This window comes from Emydura macquarii, unplaced genomic scaffold (genome assembly GCF_026122565.2).
Source record: "Emydura macquarii macquarii isolate MOO-44397 ecotype Brisbane River unplaced genomic scaffold, CSIRO-AGI_Emac_v2 contig_2897, whole genome shotgun sequence".
Classification (NCBI taxonomy): Eukaryota; Metazoa; Chordata; order Testudines; family Chelidae; genus Emydura; species Emydura macquarii.
Window position 1 is genome coordinate 15,264,275 of NW_027133034.1, and position 23,701 is coordinate 15,287,975.

Consider the following 23,701-nt stretch of genomic DNA (forward strand, 5'->3'; position numbering starts at 1 on the left):
CATCCATAAACCAGTGGGAGAACACTTTAATTCCCCAGGGCATTCTGTCTCTGACCTGAAAGTTGCTGTACTTCTCCAAAAAAACTCCAGAAACAGACTTCAAAGAGAAACTGCTGAGTTAGAAATGATCTGCAAACTTGACACATTCAAACTGGGTTTAAACAGAGACTTGGAGTGGCTATCTCACTACCGAAGGTAAATTACTTTGCTCACCCATTCTCACCTCCTACTCAATGGTCATCATTAGGTCTTAAGTACTGGACTCCACCTCCCCCATTGTTCTCAATGCACCTGGATATCTATAAGATGCCTCTGTGTTACATATTTTCTGTATTACTGCATCAGAAGAAGAGAGCTGAAGTCTCTTGAAAGCTTATGCCTGCAAATATTAAATTTGTTAGTCTTTAAAGTGACACAGAACTCTCGTTGCTTCTCCATCCTGTTTCCCTTCCTTCACTCGCTTTTTCCTCCTTACCGTGTGGCCTGGCACAGGAATCACTCCACACAATGTAAAATCAGCAGTAACCATAAGGTCCTTCAGTCCATGCTAGTGACCAGCCCAAAGGCAAATTTATGGGTTCCTGGCAGCCTAGCCTGATTGTAAATCATTCTGCTCTAAAGAAAATGAATGAATTCCGAAGAATTATTCTGAAAAATTGAAATAGCGTGGTTCCATATTTACTGTCCCTCAGTGGTTCAAAATCCAGAGCTCAATCATTTAAGGTTGTGAGCACCCTAAACTCCCACTGGTTTCAATGGGAACTAAGAGTACTCAGCACCTCACAGAACTGAGCCCCAGATTTGCTCAGTTTACAAAGATATTTTTCCCCTCTGACTGCTATCACTAAAATCTTGACCTAGGATCTGAAAGTCAAACTGTCATGCATCAGCACTAGTAACTTTATCCCAGCTGAAAGATACCCAGGGTATAATTGAGTTGTACATCAACCATACCTGTTATCTGGGTCAGGGTTAATATGTCTTAAAGAATAAAGCCTTTCAGTTGCCTGGAAAAGCTTGCAATGATGTCAGCTAGGAAAAAAAAACAAACCATGTTACTCCATAACAAATTTGTTCAGTTTATGAGTCACTGAGACACAATAAACATAGAGCCCTAGGATGCCATTGTTACAGCAGAATGTTTCAAAGTATAATGGCAGTTTAATACAGTGCTTGCTGGTTTAACATCATGAGCAAAAGCATCATTGTTTAATATTTAAATAAAATGTTCCTTGTTTAAATATTACTATACCTTTAATCATTTGTTAAATCAGTATGAAAACAGGAAGGAAACTCTGGTTTCTTGCACTGTGTTTCCCCGCTGGCACTAAAGTTTGTCTGTTTTTAGCAGGAGGGCTCCAACTAACACTGGGCCCAAGAAATCAGTTGTAACAAAAGAATGTCTTTTCAAATTTGTTTCCTGGGTTTTTTATACAGAAAAGTGCTTCTTACTGCTTGGACTTTCATGCTGCTGAGCTGAACAAAATGGACCACATCAGCTGGTGCAAATCAGAGGAGCATCAGGTAATGAACACATCAGTGGAACTATGCCAATTTACACCAGCTGAGGATCTAGTCCTATTTTTATTTTGGGGAAAGAAATCATGCTTAATTATGCTTATGATGCAATAGAGCAACAGACTCATATAAACATATGTCAGGGGCTTTTCCCAGAGATCAGGTTTTCAGGGAAATATTAAAAACAAACACGTTAGTAGCAAGAATCTATCCCATCCATACAATATTAGAGTTGGATCAAAAGCAAATCCTGGAATCCAAATCCCTTTGAATGTTAGGCAACCTTAAATTTGAAACCCATAGATTCAGTTCTGCTCCTGTGGCTTGATTCTTGGTCAGACCCAAAACTGAAAGGAGCCTCTCTTCCAGTTTCAGCTCAGAAGGGGGAAAATCTTTTTAAAATAATAAATAAAATATTACCTTCTGATGACATTTGACTACTTTGCTGTACTCTGAAACACAAAAATTACTCTGAATGCTTGAACATGTTAAATTCCACATATTGCAGTCATTTGATTTTTAATTAAAAAATGTGATTACCACTTGACTCTAGACTCTTGAGTGGATATGCATTCCATTTATTCACCACCATCATACAGAAAATAACACCTCCTCATTTTATTTATATCTCTTAACCAAAATCTGTTTCCCTTCTTCCAATCTGTTCAATAACCTCAAACCTATCTTAAACCTTAATCTTATAATAACCCTAAACTACTTTAAATACTTCAGTGAGGTCACTTACAGTATTAATTATTTTCTCTTAACACTAAATAATTCCCACTTTCATCCCTCTCTCCTCATAGGTGAGCTCCTCCATTCTGTTAATTATCTTTCTTGTTTAAACAATAAGAATAACTAGCATATTGAACTTTCTCCAACTTAACTCTATCGCTTTCTTAAAATAAGATGTCCACGATTAAACACAGTACTCTAAAGGCCTTATTATTTCTGTACATGATGCTTCATTGGGGTGAAAGGAAGGAGCACTTCATGAGTGATGATGATAGGAGGCATTATGCCCATAGAGGCTAGCAGCAGGCACAATACCACAAGTTGTGCTTCACTGACCCTTGTTACATCTTCTGAAATCTGATATGCAGGGAGCAGAGCCATGTCCTCAATCTCTCCCGTCTATACTGTTCATCACTGATCCCCCCCACCCCACGCCCCAGCACTAAGGAAATGCAGACAGACAAATCATGACTCCACCCACCCACAGACCACAAAGTGAGAGCTCCTTAGACACTTACTATGCTCCCTTCCCATCTCAGAGCCACATGGAACAGGGCAGAGTCCTTCTTCCCAGAGGCAGAATGTAGGGGCATGGCAAGAATTCAGTGACAATGGGCTGGTGGAGTAGAAATGAAACTGAGGGAAAGGTGAAAGGAAAAGCTAAAAATTAAATTGACGACATATTCTAGAATTTGTATTATATTGTTTAACCACAGAACACACACATAAGAAACCCGAATAACTTTGTGAATTCTCATTGTATCCTCATCTTGCCCTTCCCTTTCTTCTTTGCATTACTTTTTGCCTCATGTCTGCTGTGACTGCTGTAAGTTCTTCATGACAGCAACTATTTCTTAATATGTGTAAAATGGATCCTGGCCAGGCTGTCCAGTCAAAGTTGGAAAGGAGAGCGTGTATGAGAAAAACCATCACTGCTGTGTAAATTCAGTAAGGTATGTAATGAGACGTTGGAGTGTTTTACCATTTCTGTACAGGCGAGGAATTTAATGCTTTCCCTGTGAGGGTCCAGTGAGAGGGACTGGTCCCTGTAGTAGGATGATTTGGGGGAGAATTTGGGGCTGGAAGAGTACTAAGTACTAAAGTCAGTCTGCAAGGAGTAACCAGGTTGGGCAAAGCAAGGGTGAGCCTTGTGGACTGTTGGAAGGCAGTTGAGAGTCAGAGCTCTGGACCAAAGCTGCACAGCTACAATATATCCAGAGTTACAAGGCAGACCAAACCCCTTATTGGCCTGGGGGAACCCCAAAATGTCACAATGTGTCTGTACAGTACCTAGCACAATGGGGTCTCTACCCTGATTTGACTCTGTGAGTGCTACTAATAACAATAAATATAAAAAAACCCCAAAACAATGAGAATCCTGCAGCACCTTAAAGACTAACAAATTTCTGCAGGCATAAGCTTTCGTGGGCTGCAACCCATTTCATCAGATGCATGAAATGGAAATCACATATAGGAGGTATATATATATACATCCAAGGGTAAGAAACAACGATGGGGAGGGCAAGTGCTAACAAAGTCAATTCAGTTAGAGTAGATGAGGCCTATTCACAACTGTTGATTAGAAGGTGATAATGTGTGAACAGTGACAATTACTTCTTGTAATGAGATAACCATTCCAAGTCCCTATTCAGAGCCAGTCTGATCATATCAAGTTTGCATATGAGTTCCAGCTCTGCAGTTTCTTGCTGAAGTCTGTTTTTGAAGTTTTTTTGTAGAAGTATGGCAACTTTCAAGTCAGCTACAGAGTGTCCTGGGAGATTGAAGTGCTCTCCTACTGGTTTATGGATGTTACCATTTTTTATGTCTGATTTGTGTCCATTTATTCTTTTGCGTAGTGACAGTCCGGGTTGGCCAATGTATATGGCAGAGGGGCATTGCTGGCACATGATGTGGATCAGTCCACGCAAGAAATCCACTTCCTGGACACTACAATACAAATAAAGGCTGGTTGTGATGCCCGCAGAAATTTGTTAGTCTTTAAGGTGCTACAGGATTCTCGTTGTTTTTGCTGTATACAGACTAACACGGCTACCCCTCTGGAAATAAATACAAAATGCCTGTCTTCTCTGAGGATATTGGAGGTAAGGGCCCCACAGCATCCTCATGCCCCTCCCCCATGCATCTCTGCAGAAGCAGCCATACTTGAACATATTTAAGTATGTAATTGAGGTAGTTAGGTATATATTATGCAGATACATTGTACCCCTTTAAATGTCAGTACATTCACACAGAAGAAGAATAAAAAAGATAACAAAAGCTGCAAAAATCACGTGATCTTGCATTTAGCTTTTAAGATAATAGCAGCCCTGGTTTGGACATCCTAAATAACAATCTGAAGTGCCAGAAATGGTAATAGATCTAACTGTCACTGAATACAGTATATACTGATCGCTCTAAGAGTAACATCAAAATTCAGATCACTAAAGCAACATTAATATTTTTTAAAGTTCTCTAAATCAAAGATGTTATTTCCTTAGAAATCACTAAATAAATATATTCATTAAAAATACATTGAATGTGAGCTGCTGCTACTATTGTTAGCGTAAATGGATTTATTTAGATAAATATATAGGATTTTGTAGATCTAGGCTTTACACACTCAAAAATCTCAGGTGAATTTAATGGGAATTTGGCCGATACCGGAATGCAGTTTGGGAGCTCCTGCAATTTAACTATCAAAGTTAATTGCTTTGTGAAAGAAAATAAATAAGCCAGACTTTTACAGCAAATGAAGGAAGGCCAGAAGACAATAAAATTGTGCAAAACAATTGGATACAGATGACAAATGTTAAGGGCTAATCATTTCTGCAGTTTGCAAAACCTTCCTTTCTTAAATCTAACTGTGACAAAAGTTGTTTGGGGCCCATTTCCTGACTATATTAACCAAATTTGGTTGTCACACTTTAGGATCCAAAAAGAGTCCTTAATTGAAGCTTTCTGGATTAAACCATGCTGCAGACAGTGTAACATTTAAGCCAAACTGCAGACAATAAACATAGGAGACATTACAAAATCATATATGCCCCAATAATTCATTATTTAAACAAAACAAGGCATATTATTGATAGTTAAGATTTAAAAGTATGAAATTAGCAATGGAAAGTAGTAGAGTGCTAAAGTAGTGTTTAATATAGTTTGGTCAATTCTACTCTATTTTTAAATATAATTTTTAAATTACATTATTGCTGTTTTGGTTTTTAGACTGTCATGAATAAGGTCCTGTAGCTGTGCCTGTTAAGTACTCATGACAGTCTAATGAGTCAGTGAGGTTGGCTGGTGTACCACCCTTCCTGATTTATTGAGGAAGCTAGCAGGATGGTTCTCAAGCCCATTTACAGCTGTAGCATATGTCCATGGACTTCCCGTCTCTACGTGCTTGTCTCTCTTGCCAAGTCCTGCACGCAGCTGTGTTCCAGTCCTGTCCCAGCCTTGCTCCTCTCTTCCCTGACTCCTGGTAATCTGGTTCTGACCTTTGGCTCTTATTCCTGTCTTAACCTTGGCTTTAGCATTTGGACTCTGACTTTGGTTCTGACCCTGTCTTGACCCTTGGCTCTGGCATTTGGACTCTGACTAGTAAGTCTGAGCACCTACAATCTGCTCCCCCTGACACAAAGCCACCTACGTAAAACATTTGAGAATACCTCATGTGCACTGTGGGAAAAAGTCAGTCAAGAACTAAAACCCATATAACTGATAGATTAAAAGAATCAATGTCAGACCTTTAGAAACATTTGATTAAATAATGTTAATGTAAAATATAACCAAGCCACTATTAAGATGCTGATGGCATGAATTTTTAATTTAGGTAGAAGAAAATGAAAAATATTTCAACATGCCCTAAGCAGCTTGTGAAGAAGGAACTGTTCATGTACTTAAAGGAGGACAACCTCATATGTGATACTTTAGAGTAGACATAACTAATGTGTGGGAAAGTTAACTGATGTCATTAAGAGCTGTTCTATCTATTCATAGGATGTTACTGTAAATGTCATCTGAAGATAATTTCGTATTCACTAAAGACCAAGGCCCCAGTTCAAGAAAGCACTTAAGCACTTGTTTAACTATGTGCTGAAGTCTCATTTCCTTCAGTGGGATCTCAGCACATGCTTAAGTGCTTTGCTGAACAGAGATGCTTTCCTGAATTGGGGCCAAATTATTTTGATCCAATGCTAAGTGAAATCAATGCAACTGACTCCAGTGGGAATTGGATCACTCTCCATATACTGATCACATTGAAATCAATGGAAGTTTTCCCATCCTGTATTCTGTATATTACGCATGTTACAGGGAAGACAAGGGAAGGAATGTTTTAGTGAGTTTTAAAAAAATATATTGGGACTATTTTTGTATCCCACTCCATATAAAGTCAGGATTCTAAGGTAACATGAGTGCAAGTGTTCATGGCTCAGGGGAATGCAATAGAAACCTCTAAAAATGACCTAAAATAGCTTTTCTGAATATACAAATGTCCCAAGTATAAGGTCCAAAATCTCAGGAATTTCCTGAGCTAAAAGTGAATGCTGACTCCTACTGGGAAGTTGGGAATGACCCCTTCTAAATAGGAAAAAGAACCTGTTTCTAATCCTGCAAGGTCCCAAGATCAGTTTAAATTTGTGGCATTTTTATATCGTGAACTTGCCATTGATGCCAACCAGAGTTTTGCCTATCCTAATTACCAGGCCAGTGTAATTCTGAGGAGTGAGACTACATATATACCAGGAGAAAAAGCAAACATTTCTCTGGCAGGTTGATTTTTTTTAATTTTAAATGGAGAGTGTATGGCTGAGGAGTTTGGAATGTTAGCTTCAGTGCTGGAAAGATGGATTAGTGGGCAGAATTCAGTCCAAGATGTATTATAAATTTGGCTATCTCCTCCACCTGTGTGGTATAGTATAGAGGCATCAGCTGTGACTTCAGAATTACATTTGCACTGAGATTTCCACTTAAATCAGAACTAAAATCCTTCTGATTATACTTTAATGAATTGACCGAGTCTCCAGATTTGGCACGATAACTCTCCAAGGGACAATTTAATATTCATTCCCACTTTTTCAGTAAAAGACGTAGCTTTTGCAGAGAAAAGTTTTTAAATGTGTACTTTTTAAAATGTTGCCCATTTCCTTTCATGTATTTGGGTTCTTCTAACTTAAAAGATAAATGTTATAGAAAATTCGGTTTTCATCTTCACAATCTCTCAGACTTTGGCTAGGTATTGCATTGAAATAATGAAATTTAAAAGTTAAGTGCTATAATTTGTCATAACCAAATTGAATTTTGCCTCCAAAAAACTTTGACACAAGAAGTTTCATCAATGCCCACCCTTCTATAAATCAAGAGATTTAAAAGAAGTGCTCTTATCCCAAGAAAGGAAATTGGTATTGACTTCCTTTCATTTCCAACATACAATCACCCACACCGTAATACCCACTTCCTCTAAATCACACTCCAACATACAACCTTAAATCTTGCCTCCATGAGATTAAGATATTTTACTGGGAAATACACATTCACTGTGGAAGTGGGCATGTATTATTACTACACTAACAAATCCAAAGTCATAGTTAAATCTATATACCTCAGGATAATTTAGAGGAATCAGGTGTGTGCATTGTGAGTAGTTTTACATGAGAACCAAAAGGATGTTCGTCGTGAGGTCTGTGGGAAGATGTAAGTGTTATGCTGCTGATGGAAAAAAATGTGGTTTCAGGTTGCTCTGAAGTTATTAGAGCTCCTGGCCTTATCACTCAAGACTGGGAGACTGAGGGCCTGATTCAAAGTCCACTGAAGTTAATTGTAGCTTTAGACCCTGCCTTGAGTGAATGGGTGAAGGGATAATGAGTGGTCAGTCACTGACTGTGGCTGTCAGTGTGGGAGTGTAGGTGGGTGCCAAAAAGACAAAAATAAGAGTGAATTCCCATTGGCCCCATTAAAATGAACAAAGGATTGTTGGTAGAGAGGAAGGATAGATCGGCTTTTAACTTTGGCAATTAAAGCCCCAGTCTAGCAACTGACTTTGTGGTGGACCCATGAAAACAGTGGGGCTCCACACAGGTGTAAGGTTTGCCCAAATGAAGTCAAGCGCTGGATCAGAGTTTAAGTTTGTAATGTTCTGTGTGGAGTCAGGGGAAGACCTTAAGAAACAATGACTAAGTAGTTAAGCCATCATATGAGGAAACAATATTTTTTCAATCAATTTTATGTAATGTGAAAAAATAAGCCCAAATATAAGTACAGCTGTATAGCCCCATCATCCCCAAAAAGTTCCTCTGCCTAATGTCAGAGGAAAGTTATATTTGTCATATTTTTACCAATTTAGAAAATAAAAATTGGACTTGGAAATTGCCATTTGTTCTGCCACTCCACCTATTTTGTGCTTCTAGCTTTGTCAATGCTTGAAAATTATTCCGTTGTCTTCAAGGATTTGCTTTTCTACTTTCTCAGTAACAAAATTGCTGGCAACTAAGTATTACATGGATGAGCATCTGGCACAAATCCCAGCACGGCTTTGCTCAACTCCAGAGGGGAGACTCCCAAGACAAATACTGAGTTACTGCAGCTGAGAAGAGTTGGCAACCTTACAGGACTGTCTGCACTTAGCAATGGAACTGTTACAGGGAAATTGATTGACTGAAGTGGTTTGTTGCCTCACTCATTCTTTCAAGTTCAGTCTGTCCACTTAACAGTGATGTCTCTGGGAGAACAGTCTAGATGTACAGTAGAACTTCAGAGTTTTACAAACACCTCAGGAATGGAGGTTGTTCGTAACTCTGAAATGTTCATAACTCTGAACAAAACGTTATGGTGGTTCAAGTTAACAACTGAACATTAACTTAATACAGCTTTGAAACACTACTATGCTGAAGAAAAATGCTGCTGTCCCCTTTTTTTTAGTAGTTTATTTTTAACACTGTACTGTACTGTATTTGCTTTTTTTTTTCTCTCTGTGGCTGCCTGATTGTGTACTTCTGGTTCCAAATGAGCTGTGTGGTTGACTGGTCAGTTCGTAACTCTGGTTTTTTTAATGCTCAGGTTCTACTATATTCACAGACTGCTTATAAGCTTGTTTGTACTAGTGCATTTTGGAATTCCTGATACACTAACCATTAGTACACAGCACCTCTTGATCAGATTTTTGCATATTTTCAAAATCAGCAGCTTCCATATATTGTAGTTATGTAGCTATAAATTGTTCCCCATAACCTCTGAGGATAGGACAAAAAAAGTAATGGGCCTAAATTGCAACAAGGGAGATTTAAGTTAGACATAAGGAAAATCTTCCTGACTTTCAGGGTAGTTAAGCACTGAAACAAATTACTAAGGGAAGTTGTGGAATCTCTGTCATTGGATTTTTTTAAGAACAGGTTAGACAAACAACTGTCAGGGATGGTCTAGTTAGTACTTAGTCCTGCCTCAGTCCCTTCCAGTCCTACATTTCTGTGATCCAAGAACTCCATTTTCTCAGTCAGTATCCCGGCATTGTCAGTGTGGACTCCCCTAAGAACCTATTGTAGAGAGGAAGTTAGAGACAAACAGTGCAGTGTCCTTGCTGTGAGCCTACATAGAGAAGAGCGTTTTCTCACCCCATTTTCATGTTGTTCCTATTGGCCCCAGTTGGTGCTGTTTTAATTCAAATAACATAGTAATAAAGACAGGCTGAGCAACGAGGAGTGTGGCTCTGACTCAAGAATGCCAACAGCTCCAGTGTAGTAGGGACTAGCCATTTTTTTAAAAAAAATGAAAAATATTGGCATTTTTGTCCCTCCAAAATGTTTGATTCCAATGCAGTTCACTGCCTCAAGGCACTTCTCTGTCAACCCCCCTTTTCCCTATTGTTCCCGTTCCTGTCACTAACTTTCACTGGCAGGCAGCTGTATCAGGGTTGGGAAGTCACTGCAGTAAGGTCATAGGGACAGCAATCAGCCAGCTTCAGTCCCTGCACAAGAGCACAATGTCGAGACAAAACTGAGAAAAGGTCTAGAAGTGGGACTTGGAAGGAAGGGTGGGGGGAAAGAGGAGGGAAGTGAAGGAAAGAAAAGGAGAGGAAGGGCGGGAGAGGAAAAGTCAGAGAGAGAAAGAAGTGAAGGGGAAGAGTGGGAGGAATATGGGAAATGAGAATAAAAAGAGCAGCCTAGAAAGAAGGAGGCAAGGGAAAAGGCAAGGCCCAGGGAATGGAGGGGGGAGAGAAAGAGCAAGGGGAGGGACAAGGTGGAGTGGAGAACAGGAGAAGAGGGGATGGAGGGAGGCTAGAAAGGGGACTAGGATAGTGGAAGGCCGGGTAGAAGGGGGGCCCAGAGGGGACTAGAAGGTGGAAGGAGCAGAGAGGAGGGGGTGGACAGAGGCTGAGAGGGACAAAGGGGAGTGGAAGGACCTGAGCGCTGGGAATGGGAGGGGGCTACAGAGGGGAGGCGCTGTAAAGCGAAGGAAGGCGCTGCGGCTCCTCCCAGGCAGCCTGAGAAGTTTGCTGAGCATCCCTGAGCCACCACACAGAGCCCTGACTCGCTGCACGGGGGGAGAGTCAGCTGGACTGGACGCGTTTGCTGACTGGTCCCTGCTTGGCCCGGAACCGAGGGGGCGAGAAGGAAGCGGCTTCGGGGGCATTTGCCTGAGAGCAGTGCAGCTGCAGGGGCGCCATCTCCGTCACGCCCACCCCAGAGGGCTCGGACCCCCGGAGAGCCACCTCAGCCCAGGATGCCGGGCAGCCGAATGTCTCCGAGAGGCAGAGGCGAGCGGGGCGTGAGCAGGCGATAGCGCGCGTGTCCAGCGTGAGTAGGAGCAAAGTTGAACCGCTGAGCGGCGCGGGCCGGGGAGGGCAACTTTACACGGCAGGCAGGCAGGCAGGCAGCTCGCTCTCTGGGCTGCACTCCCCGCGGCAGGCGCGCCAGTAATAATCACCGGAGCCACGCGGGCCTTTAACTGCCCGCCCGCAGGTTGGTCGCTGGTGGCTGGTTTGGCGCTGGTTGGGGGAGGGGTGATTGTAAAGAGTCGGGGTGGAGGGTCATGCTGGATCCCTGCCTGGCGGGCATCCCCTTGCGGAGTTTGGGGCGCCCCCGAGTGCCTTTCCCCGCGCACGCGCCGTTCGCCTGGCGTGCGCTCCTCCGGCAAACCCGGGAGCTCGCGGGTTCCCAGCCCGGCCCCGCGCGCCGCCTTTCGAGTGAATGCTGAGCTCCAGCCCCGCGTGACCCGCCCGTCAGCTGGGTCTCCCTGGTTCGGGACCTTGCCCGGCCCGGCCCCGCGCGGGGTGGGCTCGAGGCGAGGCACGGGACCCAGGGACCCAGGCCGGGCTGCTGAAGGGGAGCGTGCGCTTTTGACCAGGAGATGCAGAAAACAGATCTTCGGGGAAGGCACTTGTGCAAAAAAGTGGGGCTTCGAGCACTAAGTAGCCGGCTGTCCCGTGTGGAGTATGGACAGGTGGGGCTAACAACTCAGCGCTAGCTGCCAGCTCCTGTTCACCGCAGCCTGGCTCGTCCGAGCGTGCTGCAGGGTAGGGGTGCTGTCGCTGTCGCTGGGCAGCCTTCATCAAGGTAACCTGGAATCGGATCCCACTGGCTGGACTTTACGCCAGGGGTGTATTGTCAGAAGGCCACCGAGGTAGCTTCGCTGTTTGTGGGCTCAGACCCCCCCCCCCCCCTCCCCCGCCCTTGGACTAGTCTGAGTGCTGCGATGCGCTTTCCGAGGAGAGGGGTCTGTATGGGTTCAGCTAGTTTGGGCCAATCCAGGCTTATTTGGTTCGTCACCATTTTTAGACCGATTTGCGTGTAAACGTTTCAACGAAAGTCAGAGGAATAGAACGGGTACAATGAGTCCATCCCTCTTGCTAGTCCCAGTTATACCACGTCGGAGTCTATATTCTCCCGCTTCCTTATAGATTGATTACCACGAATTTCACTTGAAGGGAGTAGTCAAACCCCAGCCCGCCTCACCTTCTGTGTGCTGAGAACACGATTTAGGTGGGCCGTGTGATAGGGCAGCTCCACTGAACAGCTTCAGGATGTGTTGGTAACTTATCAAGGCTGGTGATCAAGTTCCTTGAAACTGAAAATACCATGCCCAACTCATACAGCCTAAGACAGGTATAATATTGGAGTCCATGACAAATTTAGGTCTCCACCTACAGCTGGTTGTTATATTGGCCTGGGCAAAGTTATACCTTGTGAATGCTGCATTTCTCTGGTCATTGCATTAAAACTTATTTCATTTATTTTCTTGCAAATTTTAGTCGCTGTCATAATTTATATCTCCACACTCAATTTTTATCTATCACTCTAATGTAGTCAGTCTTTGAGGCTCTTTTAAAGTTATACCGCTCCCATGACATTTATTTTAAGCACTGTTCAGGTTGAAAACTGTCAGCTTTTATAATCAGTTCTTTGTCTTATATACTATACTTAATGTAATTTCCAAGGTTTCCTTATATTAGATAACCTGCAAAAGTATATGTTGGTGCCACTTGCTGCATTTTTTGATGAATTTTTTGTGACATTACTTGGAAAGATGCTGGAAGGGAAATTAGTTTAAGATGTAAAGTGAAGGCTCAGTGTCACACAGATTGAATTTTCAGGAGATTGGTTAAACAGGTAAGGTCATGAGAGTTGTTCTGAATTAGAAAATTACTTCCTGTTTAGAATAGTCATACCATAGAATTGGCACTGATACTTTCTTTTCATACCTTTAGTTCTTTGTTTAAAAAAGATCTTTGACCCAAAGAAAAAGTTGAGGTCACAGCAACCTTTTAGAATCTGGATACTGAACAGTGGATGCTTTCCTGGAAGGGAGAGCAGCTAGAGGGAGTGAGAAAGAGCAGAGTAAATAACTTCCTTCACTATGCTTAAAGCCAAGATTCAAAACACTTGAGAACTCCTATATGAGATTTGCATGCATGCTACTTGGAAAAATTACAAATGCAAAATGCTGTTGTCTAAAAGCTCAGAAGCCAAGAAAAATAACTATTTATTAGAGGTTTTGGCCTAAGCCATAAAACTGCCAGCACATTCATTTAAAAAACTTCTACATTTTTCTTTGTTTGCGCTTTCCAAGAAAAAATATTGTTCTGCAGCTGATGTTTGTTGTCTAAACCCCATCTGCAGCTAGACCCATTCAGTATCAAACTGGGAATGTAGATTAAAATTCACTTATGTTCTCAGAAAGCTTTTTCTGTTCTTAAATATAACACTACCAGGGCGTGCCTGACAAACTGCACACATTTACTCATCATCTGGAAAAGCTTTAAAAATAAATAAAATAGAAGAGAGTTTGGCATTGTACACATATTCTTTTCTTTTCCTTCTCCTTTCTTAAAATTGTCATTTGTGGGTAAAGTAAATGGCTACATTTGGAGAAGGACGGAGACCTGGAATGTGTGGAGTGTCTCTCCAGTCCCTTTATTCAAGTGTTTTTGTTGCTGCTTGGAATGTAGGAAAAGGTCAGTTCTAGTGGTGTACAGGATAGAGATATAATTCCGTTACCAATGTAATTGTGTAATATAATATGTCCTTGTATAGATAGAAGTAGAAGGGAGAGCATAGAAACAATGAGACAAACTATTTTCTCCTTTATACCCATACAACGTCTTTGACTTCAGGGTGTGTGTAATTGAGAGCAAAGTTGCCCCATTGTTCCAAATAATATAATTCCTAGATGAATATTTCTTCGGCCTTATTACTGCAAAGTGCTGAGTGTCTGTTGTGCGATGCTGAGCCTTCAGTTCCCAATGGAAGGGAGTTGCTTAGTGTTTTGCAAGATAGACCTTATACATTACTTATGTGTAATGGACCAGCTCCTGCTCCATTGATTGCAATGGTGCAAGATGGCATCTACAGTGTTGGGGCAGATCCTTGGCTTCCATACAGTCCTTTGAACCACTCCAGCAGCACATTGAGACCATGAAGTGTATTAATTGGGCAGTTAGATATTTCCCTGCCATGAGAAAATCCACTGCTAGCACAGCCGCGTTACTATGTCCTCTGTTCTCAGCATAGAGCGCATGTAAATGGCATTGCTTTGCTTTGGGGATCCCAGGCCAACTTAATGGGTCTTAAGGGGCTGTTACTGCTGGTGTGAGTAACAGCAGCAATGAGGCTGTTATACTTCATATATAGTGACAAACTGACCCCAACAACAGTGGGGTTTTGGAGAGAAAGTGAGGTGTAAAGATGATGTACACCCACCTTTGCCCTCCACCTTAGTGTCTTCACTGAGAACAGCTGAATCAGACATGTAGAAAAATGTTTGATATTTAAATATTCTCAATGAGATATTCATGTGAACCTCTAGATGTAGTTTTCCAAGGTGAATGGACATCACACTGTTGTGAATGTGTTGGGAGAGAGAGAAGTTTTTGTTTAGCTGGAAACAATTTTCTGCTAGGCCAATTTAAAGATGACCTGGAAATAAATTAGGAGTTTGTGAATTTTTGTTTCTTTATGATATATATAAAGAAGACTTGGATGGTTTTTTGTTTTATTTAGAGGAGGTGAGGGTGAGAAGGTTCTGTTTCTTTGTTACATTAGAACTTCATCTCATCTATCCTATTTTACTTGGAAAGCTCTATGGGCAGCAGGAGAAATTGAAGGATTATGACATTGTTAGTACCAAGGAAGTGAAACCTGAGCAACTGTATAAGGCAGGGAATCAAGTTTGTAATCAAACTACTTACAACTTTTTGGGCCAGATTCTCTGTTTCACTCCTGCCATTGTTTATGGTTGCTTTGCAGCACAAAGCTGCCTGAATATACCAGTGAATCTGGCTCTTTGTCTGGTTTGGTTAACACCGATTTTAACTAAAAAACCTGACACAAAGTTAAGAGGTAAGTTACCTTTTTTTAAAGATATCAGGATCAGGCCCATAGTTTGTAAGGAGTGACAAGTCATTTGTATGTAACTGGCAGTACAACAGTTTATAGAACGTCTAGATCTGTAGTGAGGTGTTGACAAAGAAATGTCCTGTAAAAAATTTTTGGCTGATAATGTCTTATAGTAATATTCAACTTCTTTAACTAACTATTAAAAAAAATTAACAGGCCATATTATGCCATTGATTTTTAAACAGAAAAATGGGATGGTCTGCTTAAAAATCAGTGGCATAATGTGGTCCAAAACATTACTTTAAAATGTTGGTTACAGATTAAATTTTAATTTTCAAGCATTTTCTTAAATTATTTATTGAATTATTCTTAATATAAACATTGAAAAGGTTCATCAGTGAGATTCTTTTTCTGAAGGTCTTAACATGTAATATTACTTTCTTTAGATCATGTTGATGAAATCCATCTTTCAACATGTATGTATTTTCTATAGTACCCATAACCTAATAACGAAGTGCTGGTACCAGTGTGACCATGCAGTATCTAAATTCTAATAATTCCTGCAAAATCATAAGGCTGAAGCACCATCACATATTATTTTTGCATAATCATGCAGTCCCTTTGCAGTATTTGTATACCAAAGTCTCAGAGACTCCATTGTGAATGTATATTACATCAAAGTCCATGGAAAAAATTAGTGATGATTTAAAATCATGACAAGGAAAGAAAAATCAAAGCTGTTTTTAAAAGTATTAATAAAATATCATCTGATTCATCTTTCATGTATAATTAAATTAAGAAACTAATGTAGTTCTGAAAAGTTACAAGCTATGAACTACTGGTTTCTTTTCATTGGATGGTGCAAATAAAGGTTGGACTTAATTTGTATATAAAGTAATGATACTGAAAAATTACATAATCCAAGCAACTAGTAGAATTGTATTTGGGCTAGTGGGTTTTCACAGATCTCCTTAACTATAAGTAGCATAATTTTGCCATGTTAAGAGAGAGAGACTATTTTAGGCATTTATAACATACCCATTACAGTAGCAGTTGGGAGCTGGGCACCTGACAAGTTGAGCGTAAGGGGCTATAATCCACTTTTATATCCTTTCTAATCCTAGGGCTGCCAGGGACCAAAACAGCTCCCAGAGCAACTTTTAACAGCCACAGATAAGTTCCACTGGTAGGACATCAGCAGAGCACATAGCATTCCAGCACTGCCCCCTTGATTCTGTCACCCTCCTGACCTGCTCCAGAATATCCCCATCCTACCCAAGCCACCTCATCATCAGCTCTGGATTCTCCCATGCTCATCAACACTTTAGAGATAGTGTAAAGTCACTTTGTTCCTCCACAGGGAGCATAACAGGAGCTGAGGATCTGACTTGTTCTCTTAAAAATTGTGTTGGCTTTGTTGGATTTCAAGTAAAACTACTTACACTTATTCCTGCTTAGAGTCAAAATTAGATAGTTACTAAACTCCCTGAGACTGGTTGGGTGTTTGTACTAAACCTTCCTTCCTACTCCCCAGTTCCACATACTTTGGGGTTTACACAGCAATGAACAGTTTGGATCCAACAATACAGCAAGTCCCTCCGTTTCCTTCTTTTTTCATCAGTAGAATTATAATCAAGTAAAGTACATGACTAAAGTCTTAGTAGATGATTGGCTTTCAGGTACCAAGTGATCAAATCCACTGTAACTCTTGTCCTGGGTACATATTTAATGGTCCCCACAAGTTCTTATACACTTAGTATATATTATTATAGGGCATATACATGGGATTTTCTTTATATAAAGACAGTGATATTGACTCTACTGACTTTTTCTTCCTCCTCCCCCCCCTCCCCAGGTCCTTGGTTTCACTGCCACTGCTGGATGTTGACATGCAACAACTACTGAAGCCTGGGGGCATCCTCAGAGGACTCAGAGAAGTGCTTTAGGGACTGTGACTTGAGCTCCCTCCAGTGGAACGATATTAGAATTAAACTTCCATGATTTTAAAAAACAAAACAAACAAATTATGGCAAAAGTTACCATACCACTTGCTGCTACGTTCACCCCTCAAGGAAATGAAGAATCTGACTCTCTAATAGTACTACATTATAATTATACAGGAAAACTTATTCTAAGAGAAAAGGCAACTGATCGCATTGGCTTTACAACGGTTTCATTTCTGATCATATGTAGTTTCATAGTCCTGGAGAACTTGATGGTGTTGATTGCCATATGGAAAAATAACAAATTTCACAACCGCATGTACTTTTTTATTGGCAATCTAGCTCTCTGTGATCTGTTAGCTGGAATTGTTTACAAAGTAAACATTCTTATGTCTGGAAAAAGAACTCTGAGCCTGTCCTACACACTCTGGTTTATTAGGGAAGGCAGTATGTTTGTTGCCCTAGGAGCTTCCACTTTAAGCTTATTAGCTATAGCCATTGAGAGACATTTGACTATGATTAAAATGAGGCCTTACGATGCAAATAAAAAATACAGGGTCTTCCTTCTTATTGGAACATGTTGGCTTATCTCGGTTTCCCTTGGTGCTTTACCAATCCTTGGCTGGAACTGTATCAACAATTTACCGGACTGCTCAACAATTTTGCCTCTTTATTCCAAGAAATATGTTGTATTTTGCATCAGTATCTTCATAGCCATTTTGGTGGCGATTGTTATCCTTTATGCACGTATTTACATACTGGTAAAATCCAGTAGCCGTAATGTCACTAACCATAATAACACAGAGAGATCTATGGCATTGCTTAGGACAGTTGTTATTGTAGTTGGTGTTTTCATTGCCTGTTGGTCGCCATTGTTTATTCTGTTGCTCATAGATGTAGCCTGCAGCGTAAAAGAGTGTGCCATTTTATACAAGGCTGACTGGTTCATTGCTTTGGCTGTCCTCAATTCTGCGATGAATCCCATCATCTACACTTTGGCCAGTAAGGAAATGCGTCGGGCTTTCTTTCGCCTTGTTTGTGGCTGTCTAGTAAAGACCAATGGGGCTACATCTTTGCCTATTCAGCGTACTCCAGATCACAGTCGAAGTAAGTCTAGCAGCAGCAATGCACAGAAACCAAAGGATGATTTCTCACAGATCAGTGTTCCTTCATGTATAATTGAAAAAAATAAATCATTTCAGAATGGAACCTTGTGCAAATGATGGACTCTGCAAGTCAAGGACTCGTCTATGGCTTTTTAGGATCCAATTACAAACTTTCAATGTTCATGCACTTAAATCATAGGGGAAAACAGTAACCACTTATTTAACTCTGAGTACCTATTTATCACATGACTTGGTTTGGATTTTAATTCTGTGAGAGATCTGATGCAGGAAAGCTTTTTTTTACTACCCACCCGTCTACACAAAATCCTTGTGTGTGTCATGTATGACATCAATGTATTTGGTACAGTCTGATCTTACAGTTCATCTACATCACCTACAAGAAACTTCAGCTATTATATATATATATATCTCACTATCTTGTTAATTGGGAGAAAATTTAATTACATTATACAAAGTGCATTATATTTTTCACTACATATCTTGCTGTTATGTTAATGGCCTTACATGTATGTGGTATAAATAACTGTATATTTGTACATTTCTTTATTAAATAGTAATTGTATGGCAGAAGTTTGCATTATGCTACACATAGTATTACAATATATAATGCAATAGTACAGATTATACAAGTATGTAGATGTTTCAAATAGTATGTTTGAAAATGTATCAAGTAGTAATTCTGAACTGAGTAGATAAAGTTGCTATGTCTCCGCAGTATTTTTCCTTGCAAACAATACCACAGTCTGTTCATGTTTAAATAGTAACAGTATAAGCACTACGGCTGTGACCAAATCTTTTCAGTTTATTTCAAGCAAACTACCACTGACAGTGAATACATATGTTTGTTTGTTCAAGGTAGTTAAAATATGATTTAACAATTCACATATCTCACGTGTAGGTATTTTTTCAATGCATATATTTTTACTATTTGCAAAGTATTTAAAAATGTAAGTATGTCAAACCTATGAAAGTCTGTCTGAAGTGCCATTCTCCCCCAGTTAAAGCAGACTTCCTTTAAAAAGATAATGAACCATGACAAAATCCTTGCAGAACTTCTGGAATTCTATTCAGGAGTTAGCACAGCATGGAGCTGTATTAACATCTTCTGGGGGCAGACCCATCCACTGCAGAACTGTTCATTTGGAGTCATGTTGCACAAGGGAAGGGATATCACAGTTTGTTCCTCTGGATGTGGAATGAATCCCCATGAATCCACTGGGTTTGCGATGCCTTGCTTTCTGAAGTCACCTTAGCACCCCAACTCTAGCCCATCTGAGGACTTCATGGACTTTTCTTGTCCCTCTGTCCCCTTCCAAGTGCATTCTCTAAGGAGGAAGTAGTCTGGTCCACTGTGATTAAAAGCTCATAAATATATGGGGCTAGAGCCTTGGCTGGTCTAAATCAGCATAGCTTTCTTGAAGTCAGTGCAGCATGCCTGATTTATACTCAGGAAGAAATGAATTGTGTTTTAAGGTTGGGCTTTTCAAAGTCACCCAAGTGAATAAGGTGCTTAAAATAGCTCCCATTAACTTTCAATAGCAGTTGAGCAACTGACTCTCTTGGACCCATTTGAAAATCCCAGCCTAAATGAATCAAGCATGAAGCATTCGAGTCATAGAATTTAAGATCAGAAGGGACCACCAGATCATCTAACATGAGCACCTGTATATCACAGACCCCTACCCACCCAGCACCCACACAGTAAATCTAACAACCAAAATTAGACCAAAGTATTACAGCCCACAGAGACTAGACTATTATGTGCCATAGGGAAAAACACTACGGCCTGAAGCCCCCATAGTGGTATGGAAATCACTAAATAAGATAAATGCACATAATTATCAAACAATCACAACCATTCTGAATTCACAACTTACAAAAACTCATGCTTAGTTTTTCCTCTGAATTAAAGATCTTCAAATTATATGTCCACGTATGTACAGTGCATAAAATCCTGTAAAGTATGTAGCAAAAGCTTTTCAAAATATGCTGTTTTGTCTTTTCATTGTCATGTGCAAGGTAGGAGGCTACTTGTAAAAAATGTCAGCAGTAATCTTTTGACATTTGTAAAAAGCATGAGAATAAGGCTGATTCTGCAGCAACTGTGAAGATACCAATAAATAAGAAATTACTTGTATGAAATAGAGACTGCCCAAAGCAGTGAGTTACAATTTATTAGGCACTTGCAAGAAAAGCTTGACAAAGAGTGGCAAGAAAATAAGTCTAATGACATAGGAGACTGAACTGTGGCTACACATTGAATCAAAGCTGTAGGATTTGTATGTGTATTTATGTTATAAACTGAACTGTCTGCATGGTAGTTTCCCAGTTTACCTCTTTACAGCTTCGACTGATGTGTAGTTTCCAGTCTTGGCTAGCGCTCTTGAAAGGAGTTTCATTGAAAATGTTTGCTAAAGTCTTCTGTTACCAGTTCTTCTAAATGTTTGCTTTGTTTACGTGACCAGTCTTCCCTTAGCCCAAAGGCTGCATTCTCAGCTATTGTAAATGTGAAGGGCTTTAGCAACTCAACTCCCATTAGCGTTAAGGAAAGTAGTGGGGCTGAACTCACCCCCCATGACTCAAGTTAAGGCTGTTACGTGTCTCCATACTTAAATTTGAAATAAGAATGAAAATACATAGCAGCCAAAGCCCACACACCTGTCCATAAGCATGAGTTTAAAAGCCCAAGTCTATTCTAAGATACTATTAGCATTAGCCCAATCTACAAGCTATGTGAGCCATTCAGCTGTTTGGGGCTGATGGTTTTGGACTGACATGGCAACGTTCCACTCAACCCTGATCTCTCTCCCTCATTCTTGCAGTGGAGTCCAATGAAGGGGAAAGTGGGAAACTCATCATGCAAACCCCCAACTTCCTGCAGCACAGCACTGTGCTCATCTTAAGGCTGGCTACTCAATTTGTGCACTCCTATGCAACAGCCAATATCAGAATATATAAGGCCATTATACACAAATGGATACATCTGTTCTTCCTGGCCATTGAGCTTACTGCCCACTGCAGAACCAGCCTGACTCGACTGTACAAAGGGGAGGCTGGATTTAGGAAACCCACCTGGCAGTGCAAATAGTAGGAATTTAGGGGGCAGGGAAAGCTAGGGGATTGGCAGTGAAGATGGGACTACAGGTGCAGGAGGAGGATAGCCATCCTTGATTCTTTCACCCAAAACACCAAAGAACATCTTGAGTGCAGCCTGAGTAGCTGGGTCTGCACAGGGCCAAGAGTTGCACTTATGTGGGATCAGAACCAGACCCTCAATCTGCAGCTGATTTGTTTTACACAGAGGAAAAGCCACAAAAGAAATACACACTTCACTCTCTCATTTCATGAACTGGCGTCTTTATTTTTGTTTCAGACTACAAAAGAAACCACTTAAGGAAAAGAGCTTTCACAAGAGATTTTATTGCCAACAGTCTTACAGCGTGACAGTATTTTAAAATCATTAAGTACCATAAACATTTTAGAAAACTTTTTTTAAAATCTCAAACCTTTGAACCAAAGTTACCTTAGCAGTCGTCTTTCAAATAAATGGAACAAGAGTTTGTGTTTGTATAGAAAACTTAGTTAAATTATAAAAGTCATGCTTGAAAGCACAGTATCTACACAAATAAAATGGCAACCAAATATGATAGGCTCTGACTCTGTTGCAGTCAAAGGGAGTTTGGCCTCTGATTTCAGTGGGCACAGGCCCATATCCTTAGGACTTAAGTTAAATGCTCCAAGGGTTTGCTACACAGGCAGAATGATGCAGTTCCATAATAAAAGGCACATTTTCCAATAACCAATTATAAGTCAGCATTGCCTGAAAGTTCATTATTGTCAATGGTCATAATAATGAAAACAAACAGTGTGCACTACACTCCATCTGCCATCATAAAATCCACAAGGCTGTGACCTTTTGCTGATCAATTCTCATTGGGCCATACTCTTTGAGCTGAATGCCACCAGTGTAAACCTGGCCTAGTGCCATTTAATTTAATGGAGTGCTTGGGATTTACACTGATGTAATCAGAGCACAATGTCATCCACTGACTTCAGTGGAGCCTGCAGGCAAACCTAAGGATTCCCCCAGGACCTACAGTAGCTCTAGGGTCTTTTGCTGTCTTCACTGGCTCTTAAGTTCCAGTTCCCCTATCCACACTCCCAGGTGGGATGGCTGCAAAGCACATGCCTGACCACAGCTAATTCTGACCTCCCTTTAGAGATGGAAATTCTCACTGAGGGGGTTATCTGCAAGAAAAGTAATACAAGGTATTGCCTTTCTCTAGTAATCTGTGGGACCAGAGGGAGGCTGGGTTGATGTGCCTCGTTGTCAACAGAAAGGCCTGCAGAATTTGACGCCGGTTAACACTGGGCCTGCTTTTGATCTCACTGTCTCTGCTCTAAATCAGGAATGACTCAGTGAAGTAAAAAATGAGTTAAACAACTGAGTGGAAAACTGGGAAAGAATCAGGAAATCTGGGAAAGCCTGGGAAAGAAACCACTGTCTACATTTAGGGTTTGCCTGTGTGCTGTGGTAAAGCTCTTCAGAGCGGTGCGATTTGTAGAGTACTCTAACGTTCTGTGCTCTTGCTGTCCCATGTAGACTCTGCTGGCACAAACTGAAAGGTACCTATTTAATCAGGTATCTTTTAGTCCATTCCAGAAAAGTCTACATGTTAGACGCACGCCACCATTCACATCCCTCTAGAGCGCATTGTTGTGCCATACAGACAAGTCCTTAGATGTGATAAAATTAGTGCTGATGTCATTATTTCCTGCACAAATTGGATAATCAAAAATGGGCTAAGTGACTAAATTCCATGGCTGAAGGATCTCCTAAAAGCCAATTTGGCTCTAAAATCAAAGTAGCCACTAGTAGTGGGCTAGTAAAAAGTTGGGACATAGTTTATTTTTCCTGGAAGTTTTGTGAATCCAAAATGAAATCTATTGTAAAATACTCTATTATCACAGTATTTCCACACACCACTCATTTTTACAGATAGCACGGTATGTAAAATTCTCAATCAAAAATGGGTCTGAAAAGTAATAAATATTGAATATACTTTTGAACAAATATTTTTACAGCAGCAGTTTTTAAAAAAATATATGACAAAGAAACGTATTCATCTTAAAAAGAAACTTGGCTTGTTCCAGGATTTAAGTTATGTTTGGACTAGAGCACTCCACTGGGAATAGAAGCCATTATTACACAAATCTAGTCACAGAGGACAAAAATTTGTTTCCCATACCAACTATGTTATTTATTTTTCATTAGTTTATAATGTACTTTCATTGGTTTATAATGAATATTTTCTGAGTGTCTTTTACCTCACTGAAGATAAAAGAGGAACTGCTGGAGAAAGTTGTAGAATAGATCTTCATGTTAGGTATGAACATGTTTGAAATATAGCTACTGCATTTCTAAACTTTGAGTCTACCACAACTATGAGAGTCAAATATATGATTTAGTGAACAATTCCCTGTATTTTGATCAGCAGCAAGGTAACTAACCTTCAACTGGAAAAATATGTGAAGTAAAAACTCAATATTTTTAGTA

The 23,701-nt window shown here is 40.4% G+C and overlaps 1 protein-coding gene across 5 annotated transcripts; it reads left to right on the plus strand.

Moving 5' to 3' along the window:
• The first annotated feature begins 1,302 nt into the window (after positions 1–1,302).
• On the plus strand, positions 1,303–20,378 carry S1PR3 (sphingosine-1-phosphate receptor 3). 5 transcript variants are annotated; one of them, XR_010923922.1, is made up of 2 exons: positions 1,303–1,524; positions 3,085–3,197. XR_010923922.1 is itself a non-coding variant. In XM_067568950.1 (2 exons), the coding sequence occupies exon 2, from the start codon at positions 17,101–17,103 to the stop codon at positions 18,238–18,240; it is 1,140 nt and encodes a 379-aa protein (XP_067425051.1). In that variant the 5' UTR covers positions 1,303–1,524; positions 16,930–17,100; the 3' UTR covers positions 18,241–20,378. The 5 variants fall into 5 exon arrangements, 4 of the variants coding, with proteins under 4 accessions (XP_067425051.1, XP_067425052.1, XP_067425050.1 ...); XM_067568950.1 differs by lacking the exon at positions 3,085–3,197 and adding an exon at positions 16,930–20,378; XM_067568951.1 differs by lacking the exons at positions 1,303–1,524; positions 3,085–3,197 and adding exons at positions 10,799–11,036; positions 16,930–20,378.
• Positions 20,379–23,701: the final 3,323 nt, after the last annotated feature.